Genomic DNA, 19559 nt, shown 5'->3' on the forward strand with positions numbered 1-19559 from the left:
ATCCAAGCAGGATTTGATGCCCCTCTGAACCCAAATTGATTTTTAGGGATTAGTGTGCAAAAACACACCCACACACACAGACACACAGACACACAGACACACACACACACACACACACACGCACACACACACACACACACACACACACACACACACACGCACACACACACACACACACACACACACACACACACACAGTAAACATTTCCTGTCTTTGAGCTCAGAGGACTCTGGATTTACCTTTATTGACCCGAGTGGTGCTGCAGACATAGATGAATTAATAATGTGTGTGTGTGTGTGTGTGTGTGTGTGTGTGTGTGTGTGTGTGTGTGTGTGCTTGTTTGGGGGGCACTGCAGCAGCTCCCCCCTCATGGAACCAAATATCAGGTTGATGCATGACTCTGCCGCCGCTCTGTCACCGCAGTATTGGACTTCCTCCCCCACCTCTTCAGCTTATTGTGACCTTTACAGTCCCGCTGGGTGGGCAGAGAGTGTGTGTGTGTGTGTGTGTGTGTGTGTGTGTGTGTGTGTGTGTGTGTGCAGCCAGGGTTCATGATTCGATCACAGCCTCAAAAATCTGCCTCGCCCTCGAATCGAAGTTTTAAATCACAAAACGTCAAGTTGATTCACCATATCAAATCAGGATGCCAGGTTTTCAAAATAAGATACTAAAAACAAATAAAAAATAAAATAAAAAAACAAATAAAAAACACCAACAGCAAATTTCATATTTGCCGTTAATAATTTCCTGAATTATTAGGAATTATTAAGAATTAAATTCACAAAAAATACATTTCCGGTCGGGCACTTGACCTTATCTCAGGCTTTTATTTTGAAAGATCCCTCCTTGGCCATATCCGCAGGTCTGCTGCATCACATGCACTGTTTCCATAGCAATCGACTAGGGATGCTCTTTTTCTCCCGGAGTGTAAATCTTATTTCCAAGTGTCTTATTTTGTTTGTTTTTGCAGCTTCGGGGATTTTAGATGACTTTACTGACTTTTGGCTGAAGAACCAAACCCTCAGATTCCTGAATGGGCCATGGCTTGACCTTTGACCCCTCTCGGGAGAACACACCATCACTACTATGTCACTATGATGTTACTACCACGCCACGTGTTAGTACTACATAATAATGTTGGTCCAGGTGTGCAGCGTCAGTAGATGCACTGAAGTCCCTCAGCAAAAGTATCTGGTGCTACTTTTAGAACAGGATCACTCAGAGTGAAGTATTTAAAGACCCCCCCGGCCCCCCGAATGCGAGTCGGAGATGCAGCGAACGTGGGCGGCGAGCAAGAAGAGGTAAATAAAGGAGAAAACCACTGTTTCCAAGGCAACGACAACAAAATGCTCACGTAGAATAAGTAAATGATGAAGGCAGAAATAGCACAGTTAGTCAGCTGGTTTGCTGGGGGGGGGCAGTTACGGGTAAGAAGCCGTCTAACTCGCATCTTTATTTATTTGTTCTGTATTTTTGTTTGTTTTGTTTTCACAAATGAATTCATACAAATTTAAAACATTATTCAGTAAAAATAATTGAATCAATAATGTACAAAAGACATTATTGAAATATTAATTACAATCACCTAGTATTGTGTGTTTGTACAGGCTGGCATAAATAGTTAGAACATTAACATGCAACTAAATTTAGCGCTCATTATTATTGCTATGATCATTCATGATAATATTAGCAATGCTAAAAAAAGAGTAATAATAATAATAATAATGATAGCTGGTGTATGTTCTCCGATGAACCTCCGCGGGCACCCAGAGGCGTGCGGTCACAGCTGTCAAATGATGGCGTGACGATGCACAATCGACGGGGTCGCTGACGGCAGCTCAGCGAGCTGTCCGCCTCAGTCGGGTCACCTAGATGACGTAGCCGTAGATGTGGTCCTGGCGTAGAAGCAGATGCAGATAAAGAAGCAGCTATTGATGTACTTCGCATCCATCTTGTTGCTTCGCGTCGGAGATTTTCTTCAGCCTCATATCCGGACATCTGACAGACGTCCTGTCAAAGAACCGGCTCGCGGAGCCCTCGGTGTTCCAGATCTCGCTGGGATGGCGCCTCCTGGTCAGAGAAGCTCGGGAGGGGAAGGAGACCCGGCTGCGGCCCCGCCCGGCTCACGCATGGGGGTCGATACCGAAGTAGCCGGCACGGCTGACTGTGGACCGGCGCCGTGATCCCTGCAACGCCGAGGAGGGCTCTCGCATCTTCAGATCGGGAGTCTGTTTGGGGCGAATCCCATCGGGCTGGCACCGAGCGGAGATGGGTATCGTCACCAGGCGCACAGTATCTGTCGCACTCTTCGCCCCTGAACACGGCAAAGCTGCAGAGGCCCGTTCGCCGCCCCCATCAGGGCCCACGTGGACCACCTGCGAGTCACAGCTTCCTCTGTGCCAGGCAGCAGATGGGCCCTTCAAGAACCGGAGAGGCTTGTCAGGTGGGCGAGGGTGACCTTCAAGGCGACTAAATCCGGGTCGTCGGTTCTGAAGAGACGGGGAGTCTCTGACAATTTGCGCTTTGCTCTGGATGGCGTCGCCTTACCATCGGTCTACGAGACGCCAGTCGGGAGTCTCAGGAGCCTCAGAGACGGCGGTGCCGTCCGTCCGGCCGTCAAGGAGCCAGAAGACCCGGCTCTGCAGAGACTGGCCAGGATCCCCCGGGGAAGTTCAGGTCTGGGATCTTGCAGCACGGCGTGCTCTGAGCTGCCAGCGCAGCAGCAGCGTGCAGCCTTCAGCCAGCCAGACGCAGATGCAGACGCAGACGCAGACGCAGGCGCAGAAGGGATTGTCTGGAGGTGGGATCTCCCCCACATTTTTACGGCTATGCTATTCATTAAAAAAATGAAAAAATTAAGAGACACAGTTGTTGCCATCAGAGGTCGGAGGTTGCCATGGTAACAAGGCTCTTGGAGAAAATCTGTTTCCAAGGTGATTCGAGTTGCTGGGAAGGAAAAAATAAAACTCTTTCTCTCCATTCATATATATATATATATATACACACACACACTCACACACACACACACACACACACACACACACATATCTGTGTGTTTTGTTCTGTGTAAGATTTTGCATGTGTGTATTTCTACAGTCTGCATTCCTGTCCTGATTCTTCATGCCAAACTCTTCTGCCTGTAATTGGTCACCTCTGAAGCAGCAGGTGGCGGCGAAGGCTCCAGGCGTTTAGCTCACTCATTCATTCATTCTTTTATTTTTGCTCTGTAATTGACAGGCGGCACACCCTGGATGACACAGAACATAGAAGAATGAAAGGAGGCCTGAATTACTTGTCATGAACACAACCATAAGAACAGAAATAGTTTCCGCCCAAAAACAGTAAACTCAACTCAAGTATGTAAATAAATGGAGCAAAATTTTCCATCTTAAATAGAATTCATTTGTTGAAGGTGAAGGTGGGGGTGAAGGTGGAAGTGCACTGGAGAGGAGGTAGAGTGGAGGTTGAGGTGAAGGTGGATTGGAGTGGAGGTGAAGGTGAAGATGAAGGTGGACTGGACTGGACTGGAGTGGAGGTGTAGTTGGAGCGCAGGTAGAGGTGGAGGTGGATGAGTTGGTTGGATGGAAGGTCCTGAGGCTGTGCATTGACACATCCTGCCCGGGGGAGAGGGAGAAGATTCTGGCGGTGCTCCTGGTTTCACCGGGTCCAGTTGAAGGTCCGGCCCACCGTCTCGAAGAACATCCGATTGGGTTCTTTGAAGAAGTCGATGAGCTTCTGCAGGACGTGGGGGTCCAAGTCCGGGTGCGCCCGGTGCTTGTTCTCGCTCAAACAGATGTCCTTCCCGAAGTTCTTCCAGCACCAGTACCCTGTGGTGCGGTCCAGGAAGAACTGCGAGTCGTTTATCATGGGCTTCAGGTTCAAAAACTTCTCTACCTTCTTCAGCTCCAGCACGGGGTTGCTGACCAGGCCGTCCATGTCCACCACGTGGATGTTCTCCAAGGGGAAGTACTGCAGCCAGCGTTGCAAGTGCTGGTTATACAGGCAGACCAAGATAGGTACGTACTTCATGTTCAGCTCGCCGTCGACTATCAGCAGGGACTCGATGGGCAAGACTGCCTTCCCGTTCCTCTGCTTGTTGATGGACAGCTGGCTGTAGTCGGACAGCAGCCGTGTGATGGGGTCCCTGACGGTGATCAGCAGCTTAATGTCCGGGTTCATCTGGTGAATCCGCTCGGGGGCGGTGGGGGTGATGAAGTAGGACGGGGACTTCTCTATGGTCAGCTGGCCCGCAGAGGACGGGGGCATCTGCTGGCGGTACCACTCGAAGCCCCTGTTGTAGTTCTCGTCCTTGTCAAAGAAGTGGACCTCCTGGGTGCATCCTGCCACCTGGCTGTGGAGGCGGAGCATCTCCAGCAGCGCCCGTGTTCCGCATTTCTTCACGCCAATTATCAGGCTCCTCGGAAGCTGCCGGACCTGCTGGGCCTTCGGGGCGTCCGTCTGCGGGAGCACCAGAAGATGCTGCGCCGCCAGAAAAACTAGCAAGGTCAGCGAGACCGGCAGCAGAATCTTGATGACCTTTAAAATTATCCTCATTCTGAAGAGTGCAGTTCAACCCTAGGAGAAACCCGCCGGCCTGGAAGCTCCTCCTCGGCCTCCAGCAGGACCTGTGGGCAAGTGGAGAGGGTTTGTTACAGATGAAAGTTCCTAGACGAGGACAAGGTTCACAATACGCTTCCAGTGCAAAAACTACAATCAGTGTGAGAACCTCCTCTGACTTGCTGAGGAGACACCAACACCCTCATACTCTTGTTCTACCCCTTGCTAACCTGCCCCGGGACCTTCAGCTCTGCTTGACGCAGGTTGAATTTCCCTTGTTTGGAAGTTTGGCTGGTCCATCCTTATGTGCTAAAACGGCTCTTTGGTCCCTTGGCCTCCCTCCAGAACGTCCCGAACGGTTGTGCAACATTCGAACCCGCTGGTTCTCGAAGGTGAACCCCCCCCGGAAGGATTCGGCGAGTTCAACAGAAGTCTGAATTCAGAAAAAAATCTCTCACCTCTCAGAAGCTCTGGTCCAACAGCTCAGCCCAAACTGGTGGTGGGACTCTCTCCACGACGAGACACGCAGAGGGAGCGATGTGGAAAGACCGAGGCGCTGCTACCAGTTTCTCGCTGTCGCTCCTGCAAGTTCAGTGCAGGAGGGGCCTTGTACAGCTGGTTGGACCAGATCTGCAGCTTCAGCAGCTTCATGTCACCAGTTCCTGCTCGAGGTCCCGTCTTAATAGCCCTCTCGCTAATGACCTCCTCTTTGGTCCGACCGACACACCCCCACAAGCTCACGGAATGATAGGTGCTGCCACCATCTCCTGAGCTCCGACTCCTCTTCCATTTACACAGACACATCCAGGAGACCAAGGGGAAGATCAGAGGTTTTTTACAGGTGGAGTGACAGAGGACATGAAGTAAATTGGGGTGAGAGAAGAGGACATAGAGAGAGGTGTCACCCACTCTGGGTATTGGACTGAACACGCTCACTCCTGCTTGTCTTCGCTGATGCTCGAGTAAACGTGTGCCGTCACTGCTCTGCATTCACCGGCAGAGGGGGACCTACTGCCCCAGACAGGGGCAAGGTCACATGGGTCCATCCTCGAAAGCTCACTGAGAGTCAGATGGTTGTTTGGTCGTGGAACTGATGAAAACACTCTGCTCTGGCTTCACACCATCGGTCAGGGCCGTGCAAAGGGGAACAGCTAGGGAGTACAAAACACTACAAAACACATGGGAGTTTATTAGATTCAAGATTCAGATTCAAAGTGTTCATTGTCACATGCACAGTGTGGGAACATATTTCCCTGTGTTGCTGTCCGCAGTACATTTAGATATGGACCGATAAGAACGAGTGATAGTGTAAACATTATTAGAAATATGAACAGCGTTGGCAGCGCAACAAGACATTTGAGTGCCGCTTGGTGTGCAACTCCCAAAGCGCAGGTGTGTTTGAATGGCAGTGATTCCATGCGCAGATGAGCGCAGCGCTGTCTGTGCTCCACGGAAAGTACAGAAAAAGGAGCGGCGGCTGTTTAGGAGTCAGATGGCAGTCAGGTGGAACGAGTTCTTTAATCATGTCATTCTACATTTCTAACCCTCCGCCCCAAGGATAGGAATGTGAACAGTCCATGTCGGGTGTGGGCGTGGCCCTTGGCGATGGAGGCTGCTCTCCTGCGGACTCTGCGGTGGTAGATGCTCTGCAGAGACGCCAGCGGGGTTCTGGTGATCCTCTGCGGTCCAGAGCGGCGGTGCGGCCGTACCGTGCAGTGACGCAGCCGGTCAGGATGCTCTCAACAGTGCAGCCTCGGGAGCTGCCGGGGATCTTAGCCCTCCCTACCGTCTGCGTGGTGTTGAGGGACACCCGGGTATTTTAAGCCGCTCTCCCTCTCAACCTCAAGACCTCGGAGGAACGGTGGCCGAACAGGTCTTCTCTGCTTCCTCGCGTCCACTATCATCTCCACGGTCTTGGCCGTGCTGAGGGCGAGGCCGCCGTCCTCGGCCGTTTCATCTCCGCCGGCGATGCGTCCTCTCACTGTGGCGTCGTCTACAAACTTCAGAGGGATGTTGTCCTCACGGGAGGTGCCACAGTCCTGGGTGGACAGGGTGGAGAGCAGGGGTCTCAAACCCGTTTGACCCGAGGGCCGCTGGAGGCAGAGTCTGGGTGAGGCTGGGCCGCATCAGGTTTTCCACAAGAAAAGCTTTGTTAGAACTCTCAAATCTTCTCAAATCTCTCTATTTATATTTTTTAACACAAAATAAGATGAAAAAATAAATAAACAAATTAAGACTTCATAAGACAGTCCAATCCATAAGTAATAAATAATAATTATAATAATTATTCAATTTCTCTCGTCAGCGACTATATGTGGTTTCTCCAGTCTTCTATATCTGCTGCTGTATCAGATTCAAATGTCTGTATTAACAGTTCTCCTGCATCATATATACGCCGCCGTGATTGTTAGGTTTGCTCAGCTCCGCTCTCAACACTGTAAAGTGCCACACACATCAAACTCGCGGGCCGTACCAACATGAAATTTCATTATAAGGCGGGGGCCGCAAACCATCGTCCTGCAGGCCGTGAGTTTTGGACCTCTGGTGTAGAGGACGGGGCTGAGGACACATCAGCTGGCTGAGGTCCTGTTACCTATCCCGACAGACTCCTCACCAAGGCCAGGGTCCTCGACCGCCGGGGAGGAGGAACGTAACCCTAAAACTAACCCTCCTCTCTCTCTGACATTCCGCCTGCCCAGGAGTTCGCTGCGCTGACCAAGGAGCTGAACGCCTGCCGGGAGCAGCTGCTGGAGAAGGAGGAGGAGATCTCCGAGCTAAAGGCGGAGAGGAACAACACCAGGGTGAGGAGGCCATCTGGGACGCGAAGTACTGGGGAGGTCGTGACGAGCAGATCAAATCCTTGCACCGCAGGCGCGCCCGGTCGGGGATGGACATGGCGATCGGATGGTATTGATGAGGGAAGCAGGAGCGGGAGCTCGGCGCTCCTCGGTGTCCATGGGTGGGTAGCACCCAGCAGAAACACGGCTTCTTTTGAAAACGAACTTGAGCTGATCGGCCGGATCCGCATGAAAGTCCTACCAGTCCAACAGGTGATCGCATGGACTCCAGATAATGGCGGTGAGAGGACAGGGCAGTGAACGCAGCACGGAGATGGTGAGCTAAGGGGCGGAGCAAGTGTCCGGCAGAGAGCCAATGAGAAACAGCTCGGTGTGTTTGAGAGCCCCCATGAGGATCCGGAGACCTGGAAATGCTCTCCTTCACCATTTTCAGTGTTCTCTTTATTACTCCGACCTAACCTGACTTTAACCTCACCTAACACTAACCCAAATCTGACACTGACCAGAATCTATCCTAGCCTAGCCTAGTCGAGCCTCACATAAACTAACCCTAACCGTGGCCTAACCCAAGCTAAACTTAACCCTCTGAGCTGAGCATCTTGGTCACCTGGTCCACAAAGTTCTTCCTTGTCCTCCTCCTCGTTGGAGGACCACTGGATGGTGCGTTGGACCGGTTTCCATGGTAACACATGACCAACACCATTCATGGCTTTTGGTTTCACAAAAACAGAGGGAAAGATTGTCCTTCATCACAAGAGCAACTGGAGATGGCATGTCCGTCGGATGGTGCTGCGCTTTGGCCATCTTCTCATCTGGTGATGGAGATGATGATGATGATGATGATGATGATGATGATGATGATGATGATGATGATGATGAGTTGGATCTCTTGTGATCTCCACCTCAGCTGCTTCTGGAGCATCTAGAGTGCCTGGTGTCCAGGCACGAGCGCTCTCTCCGGATGACGGTGGTGAAGAGGCAGGCTCAGTCCCCGTCGGGGGTCTCCAGCGAGGTGGAGGTCCTCAAAGCCCTCAAGTCCTTGTTTGAGCACCACAAAGCTCTGGACGAGAAGGTTGTTCATCAGGAAGGGGGTTTGTGACGCATCCACGTTCTCTGCTGGTGGTCGGTCCGCTTACCCGAGTGTCTTCTGCAGGTCCGAGAGCGACTTAGGGTGTCCCTGGAGAGGGTGTCTGCCTTGGAAGAGGAGCTCACGGCAGCCAATCAGGAGGTATCACACACCCATCCGTCATCTCACGCCTCCTCCTCTCATGAAGGAGGAGCAGATGTCCGGGCCGATTCATCGGCACCTTTCCGAATGGTTACTGGTTCACGCAGACGATCCGGGGTTCTTCAGCCTGGGACGGAGATGGAGTCCTGTCCTCTGCTGATTTGGCCTGATACGTTCAAATCTGCTCCACGGTCCGGAGGCTCAAGACCAGCCGAGGCTGAAGCGAGTTCCAACGGTCCTCCAACAGTTTGGCCTCAGACCGGTTGTCCTGCCCCCGCAGATCGTGGCCTTACGGGAGCAGAATGCACACATCCAGAGGAAGGTGGCATCCGGAGACGGTGGGGAAGACATCCTGGAAGGAAGTGACGCTCAGCAGAAGGTCCACAGCAAGGTGAGACCTTTTCACAATAAAATGGTGGCCTGAGACGCTGGGGAGAAACTGGGGTCGGGATCTTTGGGAGGTCCACCCGGACGGTCCTTGGACGTGGAGGAGGAGAGCCTGACTGGGATCCGGGGAACCTGATGTGGAAAAGGCTCGTCCGCTGTCATCGAATCTGACCATGAGGTTCTTTTTGAGGGAAACTTCAAGAAGTAGATGTTCTCTGAACCTTCCGGCTCCAGCCCACCCCCTCCGGTCAGATGGTCCAAGTGTCTGTAGGACTTCCTGTGAATCCAGCCCTCCTTTTTTCCCCGCCAGCGTCTCTCCAACGGCTCCCTGGAGTCGGCCCACGAGGCCAGCCAGGTGGTGGAGCTCCAGGATTTGCTGGAGAAGCAGAACTACGAGCTGGCCCAGATGAAGGAGCGCATGTCCTCGCTCTCCTCACGGGTGTCTGAGGTGGAGCAGGAGCTGGAGACGGCTCGCAAGGACCTCATCAAGTCTGAGGAGATGAACAACAAGTACCAGAGGGACATCAAAGAGGTGAGAGTGCACACACACACACCACATACACCACACACTCTTATGTACACACACACACACACACACACACACACACACACACACACACACATCAGAAGCTAATGTTTATGTTAGCCGCGCTGCTCAGGCTGCAAGCTAACCTCACCCGAAATGTAGTCTTCATTTCCGAATCAGAAGCATCTCCTTGGGTTCCAGGGCTTCTTGGATTCTCCTGCACAGGATGAACACGCCCACGTTTCGAGACGAGACATGATGTTCTCCGTCTCATTCTGATGCTCTGCTCTGTCCTCCTGGTCTGCAGGCCATGTGTCAGAAGGAGGACATGGAGGAGCGGATCGTCACCCTGGAGAAACGCTACCTGAGCGCCCAGCGAGAGTCCACCTCCGTGCACGACATCAACGACAAGCTGGAGAACGAGCTGGCTAACAAGGAGGCCTTCCTCAGACAGGTCAGAACCTGCTCCTCAGAACCCCTGACTCCGGCTGGGGGGCTCCAGGTCCAGGTGGGATCAGGCCACTATGTTTGACCCACCTGGGATTTGGCTTTTACAGTCTGCAAGCAGCTGGTGATGGCTGGTTCCTGCTGGTCAGCAGGACCTTCACCGCCGCTGCTGGTCAGCAGGGCCACCTATGCTGCTTCATGGAACGAGGAAGCCTCTGCAGATCTGGAGGTGGTGTGAGACTGAGGAGGAGGAGTTGGATGTTCTCCCTCTCGCAGACGCCCTGGCTCTGCGATGTGTGCTAACACACACTGATCCACCTTCTCCGCCGATCACGTCCCCTGCGTGCCGTAGACCAGTGGGCGTTGTCGTGGTTACGGGCTCCAGAGTCAACTGAGCTCCAGAAGACAGAATCTCTGAAGACCACGAGACGGACCATTGGAACCAACGGGTGGTGAGGTGTTCACTGACCTCAGAGACCGTCATAGTCCCCTGCGCTGCCTCCTCTATGGTCCTCCCAGCAGGAGATAACAAATAGGACCTCCTGCACTCCTGCAAAGTTTGTAGCTTCTGACTTCTTCTCCTTCCTGTTCATGAAAGAGTGCAACTAAGCGCCGCCCCCTGGTGGACACACAAAGGGCACATGGAACTTTGGCCAATACACACACACACACACACACACACCTCCTAGTTGGATGAACACTAGGCTGTTGTTTGCAATGGACTTTGCGTGTGTGTGTGTTTCTGTGTATGTGTGTGTGTGCGTGTGTGCGTGTCCTCTTTTAGATGTCATGCCTCAACCACGTCATCACAGCCGCTGCAGGGAAGGCGACATGATGGACACACACACTAACACACACACACTAACACACACTGGCCTGCTCCAGTTTAATGGTCACACAGGGAGCAGATAGGCCTGGGAGGAGAACATCTCTTGCCGATGGTGGACAAGAAGAACCACTTTACATCTCAGCAGGCCTCTGGTCCAGATGTCCAAGAACCTGCGGTTCCTCCAGTCAGGCGTTGCCCCCCGCAGCCCCCCTCCGACTTTGAGGTGCTGCTGCTTCATAGAAGGTCGAGGATTCCTGCAGAGCATTCAGGGCTGGTTTTTACATGCAGATCTGTCCAAAGTCAGGTGTGATGGGCCTGTGGGGTTCCAATGTCCAGCTCCTGGAGGTCTGCCCCACAACGGTGGTGCAGATCAGAACAGAGGCGGGGGCTCTACTTGGCGTCAGTTAGGAGAACTCCTTCAACCCGTCAGGAGGAGCTACAGCCTCCGTCCTCTGACGGCTTCTGTTTGTCCACGCAGATGGAGGAGAAGAACCGGCAGCTCCAGGAGAGGCTGGAGTTGGCGGAGCAGAAGCTCCAGCAGACCATGAGGAAGGCGGAGACGCTGCCTGAGGTGGAAGCCGAGCTGGCCCAGAGGATTGCTGCGCTCACCAAGGTAGGAGACACACACACACACACAGACACACACACACACACACACACACACACACACACACACACTGACCCCCCTCCCCCCAGGCAGAGGAGCGCCACGGGAGCATCGAGGAGCGGATGAGGCACCTGGAATGTCAGCTGGAGGAGAAGAACCAGGAGCTACTACGTGTGAGTCACATGGCACCACGTGCACTAACAGGTAATATTCAGCCCCAGTGGATGGAGGCCCGTGCACTAACCCCAGTGTGTCCTCCTGATGCTCCCCCTGGCGGTCCTCCCGGTGGCCACCCTGGTGGTCCACCAGGCCCGGCAGAGGGAGAAGATGAACGAGGAACACAACAAGCGCCTGTCGGACACGGTGGACCGCCTCCTCACCGAGTCCAACGAGCGCCTGCAGCTGCACCTCAAGGAGCGAATGGCCGCCCTGGAGGAGAAGGTTAGAGATGGCAGCCGCCGGCGCCGGCCTCCAAGGACCTCCTCACCCCTGCGTGTTCTCGTCTCCCACAGAACCTGCTGATCCAGGACTCGGAGGGTTACAGGAAGCAGTACGAGGAGTCCATCCAGGAGAAAGTAGGTCCCGCACACCCCTCGGCCATCTGCTGAAGAAAGCTGGCCACCCGTCTCACCTCCTGCCGCTCTGCTCGGTCCAGACGCAGCTGGCGGAAGAGATGGAGAAGCTCAGGGCGGAGCTGGACCAGTTCAGGCTGAGGGCAGGATCTCTCACTGAGCCCACCCTGTCACGGTAGGTCGCTGGTCTCCACGGCGATGGCTTCCTACGCCGAAGATCCGTCACGCCGCCGGAACCGAGAGTTCAGAGGTTCCATTGAGTGGTGATGTACCACAGTACGACAACAGTACTTCTGGCCATGAGCGTTTTAATCCCAATCCAATCCAATCCAATCCCAACCCCAATCCCAACCCCAATTCCAATCCCAATCCGGATCCCAATCCTAATCCCAATCCCTATCCCGATCCCAATCCCAATCCCAATCCCAATCCCAATCCCAATCCAATCCAATCCAATCAAACCCAATCCAATCCAATCCAATCCAATCCAATCCCAACCCCAATCCCAATCCCAATCCCAATCCTAATCCCAATCCCAATCCTAATCCCAATCCCAATCCAATCCAATCCAATCCAATCCAATCCAATCCAATCCAATCCATTCCATTCCAATCCCAACCCCAATCCCAATCCCAATCCTAATCCCAATCCCAATCCCAACCCCAATTCCAATCCCAATCCCAATCCAATCCAATCCCAACCCCAATCCCAATCCCAATCCTAATCCTAATCCTAATCCCAATCCCAATCCCAATCCCAATTCCAATCCAATCCAATCCAATCCCAACCCCAACCCCAATCCCAACCCCAATCCCAATCCCAATCCCAATCCCAATCCCAATCCTAATCCCAATCCCAATCCCAACCCCAACCCCAATCCCAACCCAAATCCCAATCCCAATCCCAATCCCAACCCCAACGCCAATCCCAATCCCATCCCCATCCCCATCCCCAATCCAAATCCCAATCCCAATCCTAATCCCAATCCAACCTAATCAAATCCAATCCCAGTCCTGTCTGGTCCAGTCCGGTCCGATCCAATCCAATGCAGTCTGGTCCTCCACAGGTCTCACCTGGACACGTCAGCGGAGCTCCGTTTCTCCCTGGGATCCCTGGCCGAGACTCAGTCGGACCACTACCGCTGCGCCAAGGTGGTCCGGCGACCGAGGAGGGGCCGCCTGGGCTTGAGAGAGACCAAGGTCTGCTCCTCCGGGGGGACCGTCCTCCTGGAGGTCTGAGCACCATCCGGGACCTGGCTGAGCCTCACAGCCGGATCCTCCAGATCCACGACAGCCCGGATGAAGAAGTTATCTGATCTTCGTCCTCGCACATGATGCACTTTTACCGACCAGAGGGGATTAATAATCTGGGATTAGCCGGTTGATTCCCTAAAATCTTTCATGGCTTCTTGTAAAGTCTCTGCGACGAGAGGCCTTTTAGAGCAAACCATAATAATCCTTCTTCACCAGCAGTGAGGCTCAGCCAGCCCCAGTTGCCGGCCAGTCGTGGCGTAACAACGCCATGACGACGCCTTATATCCTTCTGACCGCCCCGTTCACGTGCAGCTCATAGGACAACAGCATGTTCAAGGCGGGCTATTTTGGAGTCGCTGTTCTGCGATGAACGTCTTCTTCTGGTTGACGCGCAGGCGAAGTCCTTGGGGGAGCACGAGTGGCGTTCCCAGCAGCTGGGCGTCCTCGGCGGCCATCACTTCGAGAGCGACACGGAGATGTCGGACATCGACGACGACGACCGCGAGACGCTGTTCAGCTCCATGGACCTCCTCTCCCCCGGTGGACACTCGGACGCGCAGACCCTGGCCATGATGCTGCAGGAGCAGCTGGACGCCATCAACAAGGAGATCCGGTACCGCGGGGGGGGATTGATTGATTCATTGACCGATTGATTGATTGATTGGCAGTTGGTTGTAAGTATCTCCGCCCACTCATGTCTTCGGCGCTCTCCTGGGCGTGACCATTAGCCTTTCTGTCGGCTAACGAAAGCCTGGCAGACCCAGAACCTCATCTTTGCGCCAGCACCTTCTCAGTAACCGATGGGGCTGAAGACCAGGAGTCCAGGTTCTCTGGGAACCACAGAGGGGTCAAGGTGGACCTGGGAATAGAAGAACAGCATGCTGACCCACTTCCTCCTCCTCCTCCTCCTCCTCCTTCTTCTCCTCCTGCTCCTTCTCCTCCACAGACTGATCCAGGAGGAGAAGGAGTCGACGGAGCTCCGTGCGGAGGAGATCGAGAACCGTGTTGCGAGCGTGAGCCTTGAAGGTCTCAACCTGGCCCGGCTGCACCACCACGGGGCCTCCATCACCGCCTCGGCCACCGCCTCCTCCCTGGCCTCCTCCTCGCCGCCCAGCGGACACTCCACCCCCAAGCTGGACCCCCGCAGCCCCGCCAGGGACATGGAGCGCATGGGGGTGATGACGCTGGTCAGTGGGCCGGCGGCTTTTCTGGGCGACCTTTTGCACCGCGGGCTCGGCCTTCTGCGCGGGGGAGCAGAGCTAAGCGAACCCAGGGGAGGTCTCGGGGAAGGCAGGACAAGACGCACGGACGATCGACGGACGGACGGACGGACGGATGAAAGAAAGAATAGAGTGAATGGATGCGTGAATGAACAGAAGGATGAATGAATAAATGGATGGATGGAATGGAGGAATGTGGCGATGAGCGGATGAATGAATAGAAGGAAAATAATGAATGAATGAATACGTGATTGAATGGATATTTGAATAGAATGAATGTAGAGAATTAATGGACGATTCAATCCATTAATGAATAGAAATCATGGATGATAGAGTGAATGACGCAAGGAATCTGATTTCTCTCTCCAACTCCAGCTCAAATATTGGCAGCACCCGCCGGTCACCGCCGGTGGTTAGATGTCAACCAGTTAGGGGTTAACGTGACCGGGTAATGCTATGCTAACATGTCAGCGTGTTAGTCGACACGCTAACGTTCGCCGGCTGCTGTTTGTGTTTCCCCGACAGCCGAGCGATCTGAGGAAACACCGGCGGAAGGTGGGCCACCGTCGAGTTGCTTCCTTCAGGGGTCGCCACGGCGACACAGGTGATGGACGTCTCTCTCTGCGGCCCGTGACCCCCCAGATCGCGGCGGTGGACGAGGACGGACGCGAGGACAAGGCCACCATCAAGTGCGAGACCTCTCCGCCTGCCACGCCGCGCACCGTCCGGATGACGCACACACTGCCCGCCTCCTCGCACAACGACGTCCGCGGGTAGGTGACGGCCGCCCGCGTTGGGATGCGGGTCGTGCGTCGGCGTGCGGCGCCTCTCGCCTCAGTCTTTCACCGGTGAGCCTGATTGAGGAGGAGAAAGATTTCAGCTGGGGTGCGATGCACACCTGCGGATGACAGGGCCTCGTCTGGCCGAGTTAAGAGCAGCCGGCCGCCGGCCCTTCGGGGCCAGATGGTTGTCTTGAGCGGGTGCCGCCACACGGACCCCTCTCCCGGTTTCCCTTCGGCCCTTCCTGCCGGGCCGTCCTCTCCGACATAGCATACATTGCAATCGTCACCGTCTTCATTCCCGAACTGCCCGTCCGCGACCGAGCTCACTAGTTCCAGAGGGTCAACTTTTGGGTCAGGCGACGCCGCCGGGATCATGACGCCCCAGTGCCGTAGCTTTGGCCGGAATCTTGGCGCTCGATCTCACCTGGACGGCTGTCTTTTAGACGCTGCGTTAGCTTTAGCATACCTCTTACATTCCTAAGGGAAGTCCCCGGGGCGTCGTATAGGTCAGCGGCCAGACTGTAGAGTAGACGGTGTACCTCGCCAGTGGTTTTTGGACTCCAGACGACATTCTGTTCTCCGTTGCCGAGGGAACGGGCTGCTGATTCTTGTCTTCATCTCTGTTTCCTATAATTCCTCAATTTTTCCCTTTTGAAGAAACAATTCAGACCAAATGGACACATCGATTGCCCCTCCTCTTCTTTCTCTCATTTGTCGCCCTCCTCCGCAACACGCCTCTGTCTGCGTGGCGGGCGGCTGCAGGATGGCGGCGTCCCTGGAGGTGGACGCCAGCGCGCTGAGCAGCGTGGCCAGCAGCCAGGACTCACTGCACAAGCAGCCCAAGAAGAAGGGCATCAAGTCGTCCATCGGGAGGCTCTTCGGCAAGAAGGAGAAGGGACGGCTGGCCCACCTGGCCCACCGGCAGGTCCTGGTGGACCCGCAAGGTGACCTCCGTGTGTGTGTGTGTGTGTGTGTGTGTGTGTGTGTGTGTGTGTGTGTGTGTGTGCGTGTGTTTGCCAGAGCTGAGGATTTTTAAAGGTACTCGGTCTTCTACGCCCTCCCCCAGCCACCATGATGGACCCGGACATGGCGGGCCAAGACATGGGTGTGGCCAAGTTGGGAACACAGGCGGAGAAGGACCGCAGGTTGAAGAAGAAGTAAGTGTTCTCAGCCAGGGTCTCGACCCCCCCGCCCTCCTCGCCACCGTCGCCCGCCGGTCAGGGCACTCGACCAGACCGGACGCCTGCTGCCCTGAGGAACCGAGACTCGGGCCCTCGGTTCACCCCCTCTGACCTCCTCTGACCCCCTGACCTTCTCATTCCTCATGTAGTTTTCATGTGTTTTACTTCCCTTGCATTCCAAATGAAGTCCATCAGATCATTGCAGGAGATGAATATCATTCATCTGAAAAAAGGAGTAGATTCCATAGGAATCATAGCACTTCAAATACCTTCATGCACTGGTCAGCTGACTCCTGACTGACAGCTAGTGTCCCCGACACACACACACACACACACACATAGTCTCACAGTCACACACATGCACACATCACACACATTTCATATAAGAGTGGCAGGGGTGTGGGCCCTGCACATCGCATCACTTTCAGTGTGAGGACTGTGTGTGTGTGTGTGTGTGTGTGTGTGTGTGTGTGTGTGCGCTAAATGATGAATGTCTTTTGCTTGAAACAAAAAGTGCACATGTCTCATGTGGTCGTCATGACGATGAACTTTGCCTCCCATGTGGTCGGTCAGTAGCCCCCCCCCTCGCATGCCCTCCAGCCTGCAGCCGTTCTTCGTGTCAGCATCTTGATTGAGCCGGTGCCGCTGTGCTGTCCTTTGTGTGTGTGTGTGTGTGTGTGTGTGTGTGTGTGTGTGTGTGTGTGTGTGTGTGTGTGTGTGTTTAAGGCACCTGAATGTAACGTGAGCATTTGTGCGGAGGAGCCTGCCGTGTATTTTCCTCACACTGCACGAGACCTGGTCAAGGCTGCCTTGTAGGAGACGGATTCTACAGAAACGCCCAATGTGTGTGTGTGTGTGTGTGTGTGTGTTTGTGTGTGTTTGTGTGTGTTTGTGTGTGTGTGTGTGTGTGTGTGTGTGTGTGTCTGCGTGTTTGTGCATGAGATATATGTAGTACTTTATCCTCAAATGCCTATTAAGTCATTAACCTGTGTGTACTTTTGTCTCCCCATCATTCTCTCTCTCTCTCTCTCTCTCTCCTTCTCTCTCTCTCTCTCTCCTTCTCTCTCTCTCTCTCTCTCTCTATCTCTCTCTCCCCCCATCACCCTCTGACTCTCTCAAAGCGGGTAAGTTGTGAGGACGTGTCAGTCACCTCCACCCTGTCGGCCATCTTTCCTGTCTGTCCTTCTGTCCTCCATCATCCCCCCATCACCTCTCACCCTTCTATCCTTCTCTGTCTCTCTATCCGTCCTGTCAGAAGCACCAACCTCCTCTCTCTCTCTCTCTCTGTCTCACTCTCTCTCTCTCTCTCTCTCTGTGTGTCTCACTCTCTCTCTCTCTCTCTCTCTCTCTCGCTCTATGTCTCGCTCTCTCTCTCTATGTCTCACTCTCTCTCTCTCTCTCTCTCTCTCTCTCTCTCTATGTCTCACTCTCTCTCTGTCTCTCACTCTCTTCTCGTTCTCTGTCAGTCAGTCGGTCATCTACCATGTGAAGCCCTCCACTTCTTGCAGTTGTTCTTCTGCAGGATGGAGACAGAAAAGAGGGATGAGGAAGGTTGTGCTGTTCTTTCTCTGCGTCCGTCCTTCCTGTCTATTACTGTGTAATAACAGGTGTTTGTTCATGATTTCTGAGGGCCGCCCCCCCGCCCTGAACACACACCCATCAATGATGGCCGGGTGTGGCAGCTGATACCCCCCCCCAGAAGGAGACCCCCATCACACACACTGGGCTGTTCTCTTAATGATACTCGTCCTGAGATGTTTGTGTGTGTGTGTGTGTGTGTGTGTGTGTGTGTGTGTGTGTGTGTGTGTGTGTGTGTGTGTGTGTTTTGGCTGCTCAGAAAGGTGTGGTTTTCTGTCAGAGTTTATTTATCTACCTATTTATTTATATTCTATTTATTTGTGTTATCTATTTATTTATTTATACATATTTTATTTTGTCATTCATTTATCTCTCTCCATGCAGGCATGTGTGTGTGTGTGTGTGTGTGTGTGTGTGTTTATTCTGCCTACTAAACATTGTCTTTCTACCACTCTTGATGTTCTGTTCAGGTTGGACAGGGAGATCAAACCAGTTCTCCCTCTGTGACACACACACACACGCACATACACACACACACACACACACACACACCAAACTGAAGACATGACTCATGTGGTTGTGAATGTCACAAATGTGGTTGTCATGTGATCACACACCTTGTCTTCTGCACCCCCCCTTTCGCCCCCCCCAGACACGAGCTATTGGAGGAGGCCCGGAGGAAGGGGTTACCGTTCGCCCAATGGGACGGGCCCACTGTGGTTGCCTGGCTGGAGGTCAGCACTCCTTCCCTCTCCGTCCGAGTCCTCCTTCTGAGCGCCCGCCGCAATCTTGCACCGTGATAGTGGCGGACGTCGTTTTCTGGAAGCACGTTTCCTTCGGCCCAAATTTCAGATTTAACAGGGGGAGCGCCATTAAAATGGCGGTGGAGGAAACCTAATTTCCCTCAAAGGAGAGCTTTCAGCATACATACAGCATGTATGCTAGTGCACGACTCTGCTCACAGTACTCGACTGGTCGATACTACATGTACTCGCACTATCTGAGTACAGCTATGTGCTGTACTTCTGCGTCAGTACTTCCAGCCGTCCTGAGATTGGATGACTTTCAGTCTCACAATGTACCCAATCATGCATGCCAACACTTCGACTACTTCTGCCGCTACCTCTTCTACTAGTAGTAGTACTGACGCTAGTGCTGCTACTGTTGCAGGGTATGCATGGCTTATCTTCTCGGGGGGCCGCGCGCCATTGTGTGATGTCATATCCCGCCTCCTCCCCCCTGATCATGCACTTAGACGAAGGTCCTCTAACCGTGTGGTCTCCTACCGCCCAGCTGTGGCTTGGGATGCCCGCCTGGTACGTGGCGGCGTGCCGCGCCAACGTGAAGAGCGGCGCCATCATGTCGGCGTTGTCCGACACCGAGATCCAGAGGGAGATCGGCATCAGCAACCCGCTGCACCGCCTCAAGCTGCGCCTCGCCATCCAGGAGATGGTGTCCCTCACCAGCCCCTCTGCGCCACCCACCTCCAGGACGGTGAGTCCTCGTCTGCCTGGATTGTACGGCCGGCCCTCGAGACAGGAATTGAATTGCTTCCAGAAGTGGGTTCTGATGTTGAGTTTAGTTCCCATCATA

General features: G+C 53.8%; 2 protein-coding genes across 11 annotated transcripts in view; one reads left to right on the forward strand and one right to left on the reverse strand.

Moving 5' to 3' along the window:
- Positions 1-19559, forward strand: part of ppfia2 (PTPRF interacting protein alpha 2) — a 58221-nt gene that overhangs the window by 29086 nt on the left and 9576 nt on the right. For all 10 annotated transcript variants that reach the window (XM_086147349.1, XM_086147348.1, XM_086147350.1 and 7 more), the window contains 20 exons: positions 7258-7359; positions 8264-8428; positions 8510-8584; positions 8865-8975; positions 9282-9503; positions 9805-9951; positions 11252-11386; positions 11470-11553; positions 11690-11821; positions 11893-11955; positions 12036-12127; positions 13019-13151; positions 13601-13818; positions 14152-14392; positions 14951-14980; positions 15068-15198; positions 15970-16151; positions 16274-16364; positions 18619-18700; positions 19260-19460. In XM_086147349.1, the coding sequence (XP_086003475.1) occupies positions 7258-7359; positions 8264-8428; positions 8510-8584; positions 8865-8975; positions 9282-9503; positions 9805-9951; positions 11252-11386; positions 11470-11553; positions 11690-11821; positions 11893-11955; positions 12036-12127; positions 13019-13151; positions 13601-13818; positions 14152-14392; positions 14951-14980; positions 15068-15198; positions 15970-16151; positions 16274-16364; positions 18619-18700; positions 19260-19460 (2637 nt within the window). The remainder of the gene's footprint in view (positions 1-7257; positions 7360-8263; positions 8429-8509; positions 8585-8864; positions 8976-9281; positions 9504-9804; positions 9952-11251; positions 11387-11469; positions 11554-11689; positions 11822-11892; positions 11956-12035; positions 12128-13018; positions 13152-13600; positions 13819-14151; positions 14393-14950; positions 14981-15067; positions 15199-15969; positions 16152-16273; positions 16365-18618; positions 18701-19259; positions 19461-19559) is intronic.
- Positions 1890-5151, reverse strand: LOC147234364 (heparan sulfate glucosamine 3-O-sulfotransferase 1-like). Its single transcript, XM_086147363.1, has 2 exons — positions 5017-5151; positions 1890-4626 (listed from the first exon to the last, which is right to left on the reverse strand). The coding sequence occupies exon 2, from the start codon at positions 4553-4555 to the stop codon at positions 3659-3661; it is 897 nt and encodes a 298-aa protein (XP_086003489.1). The 5' UTR covers positions 4556-4626; positions 5017-5151; the 3' UTR covers positions 1890-3658.

Source organism: Fistularia commersonii, chromosome 5, assembly GCF_037954325.1.
Source record: "Fistularia commersonii isolate RoL2024-O1a breed Wild chromosome 5, RoL_Fcom_v1.0, whole genome shotgun sequence".
NCBI classification, from domain to species: Eukaryota; Metazoa; Chordata; class Actinopteri; order Syngnathiformes; family Fistulariidae; genus Fistularia; species Fistularia commersonii.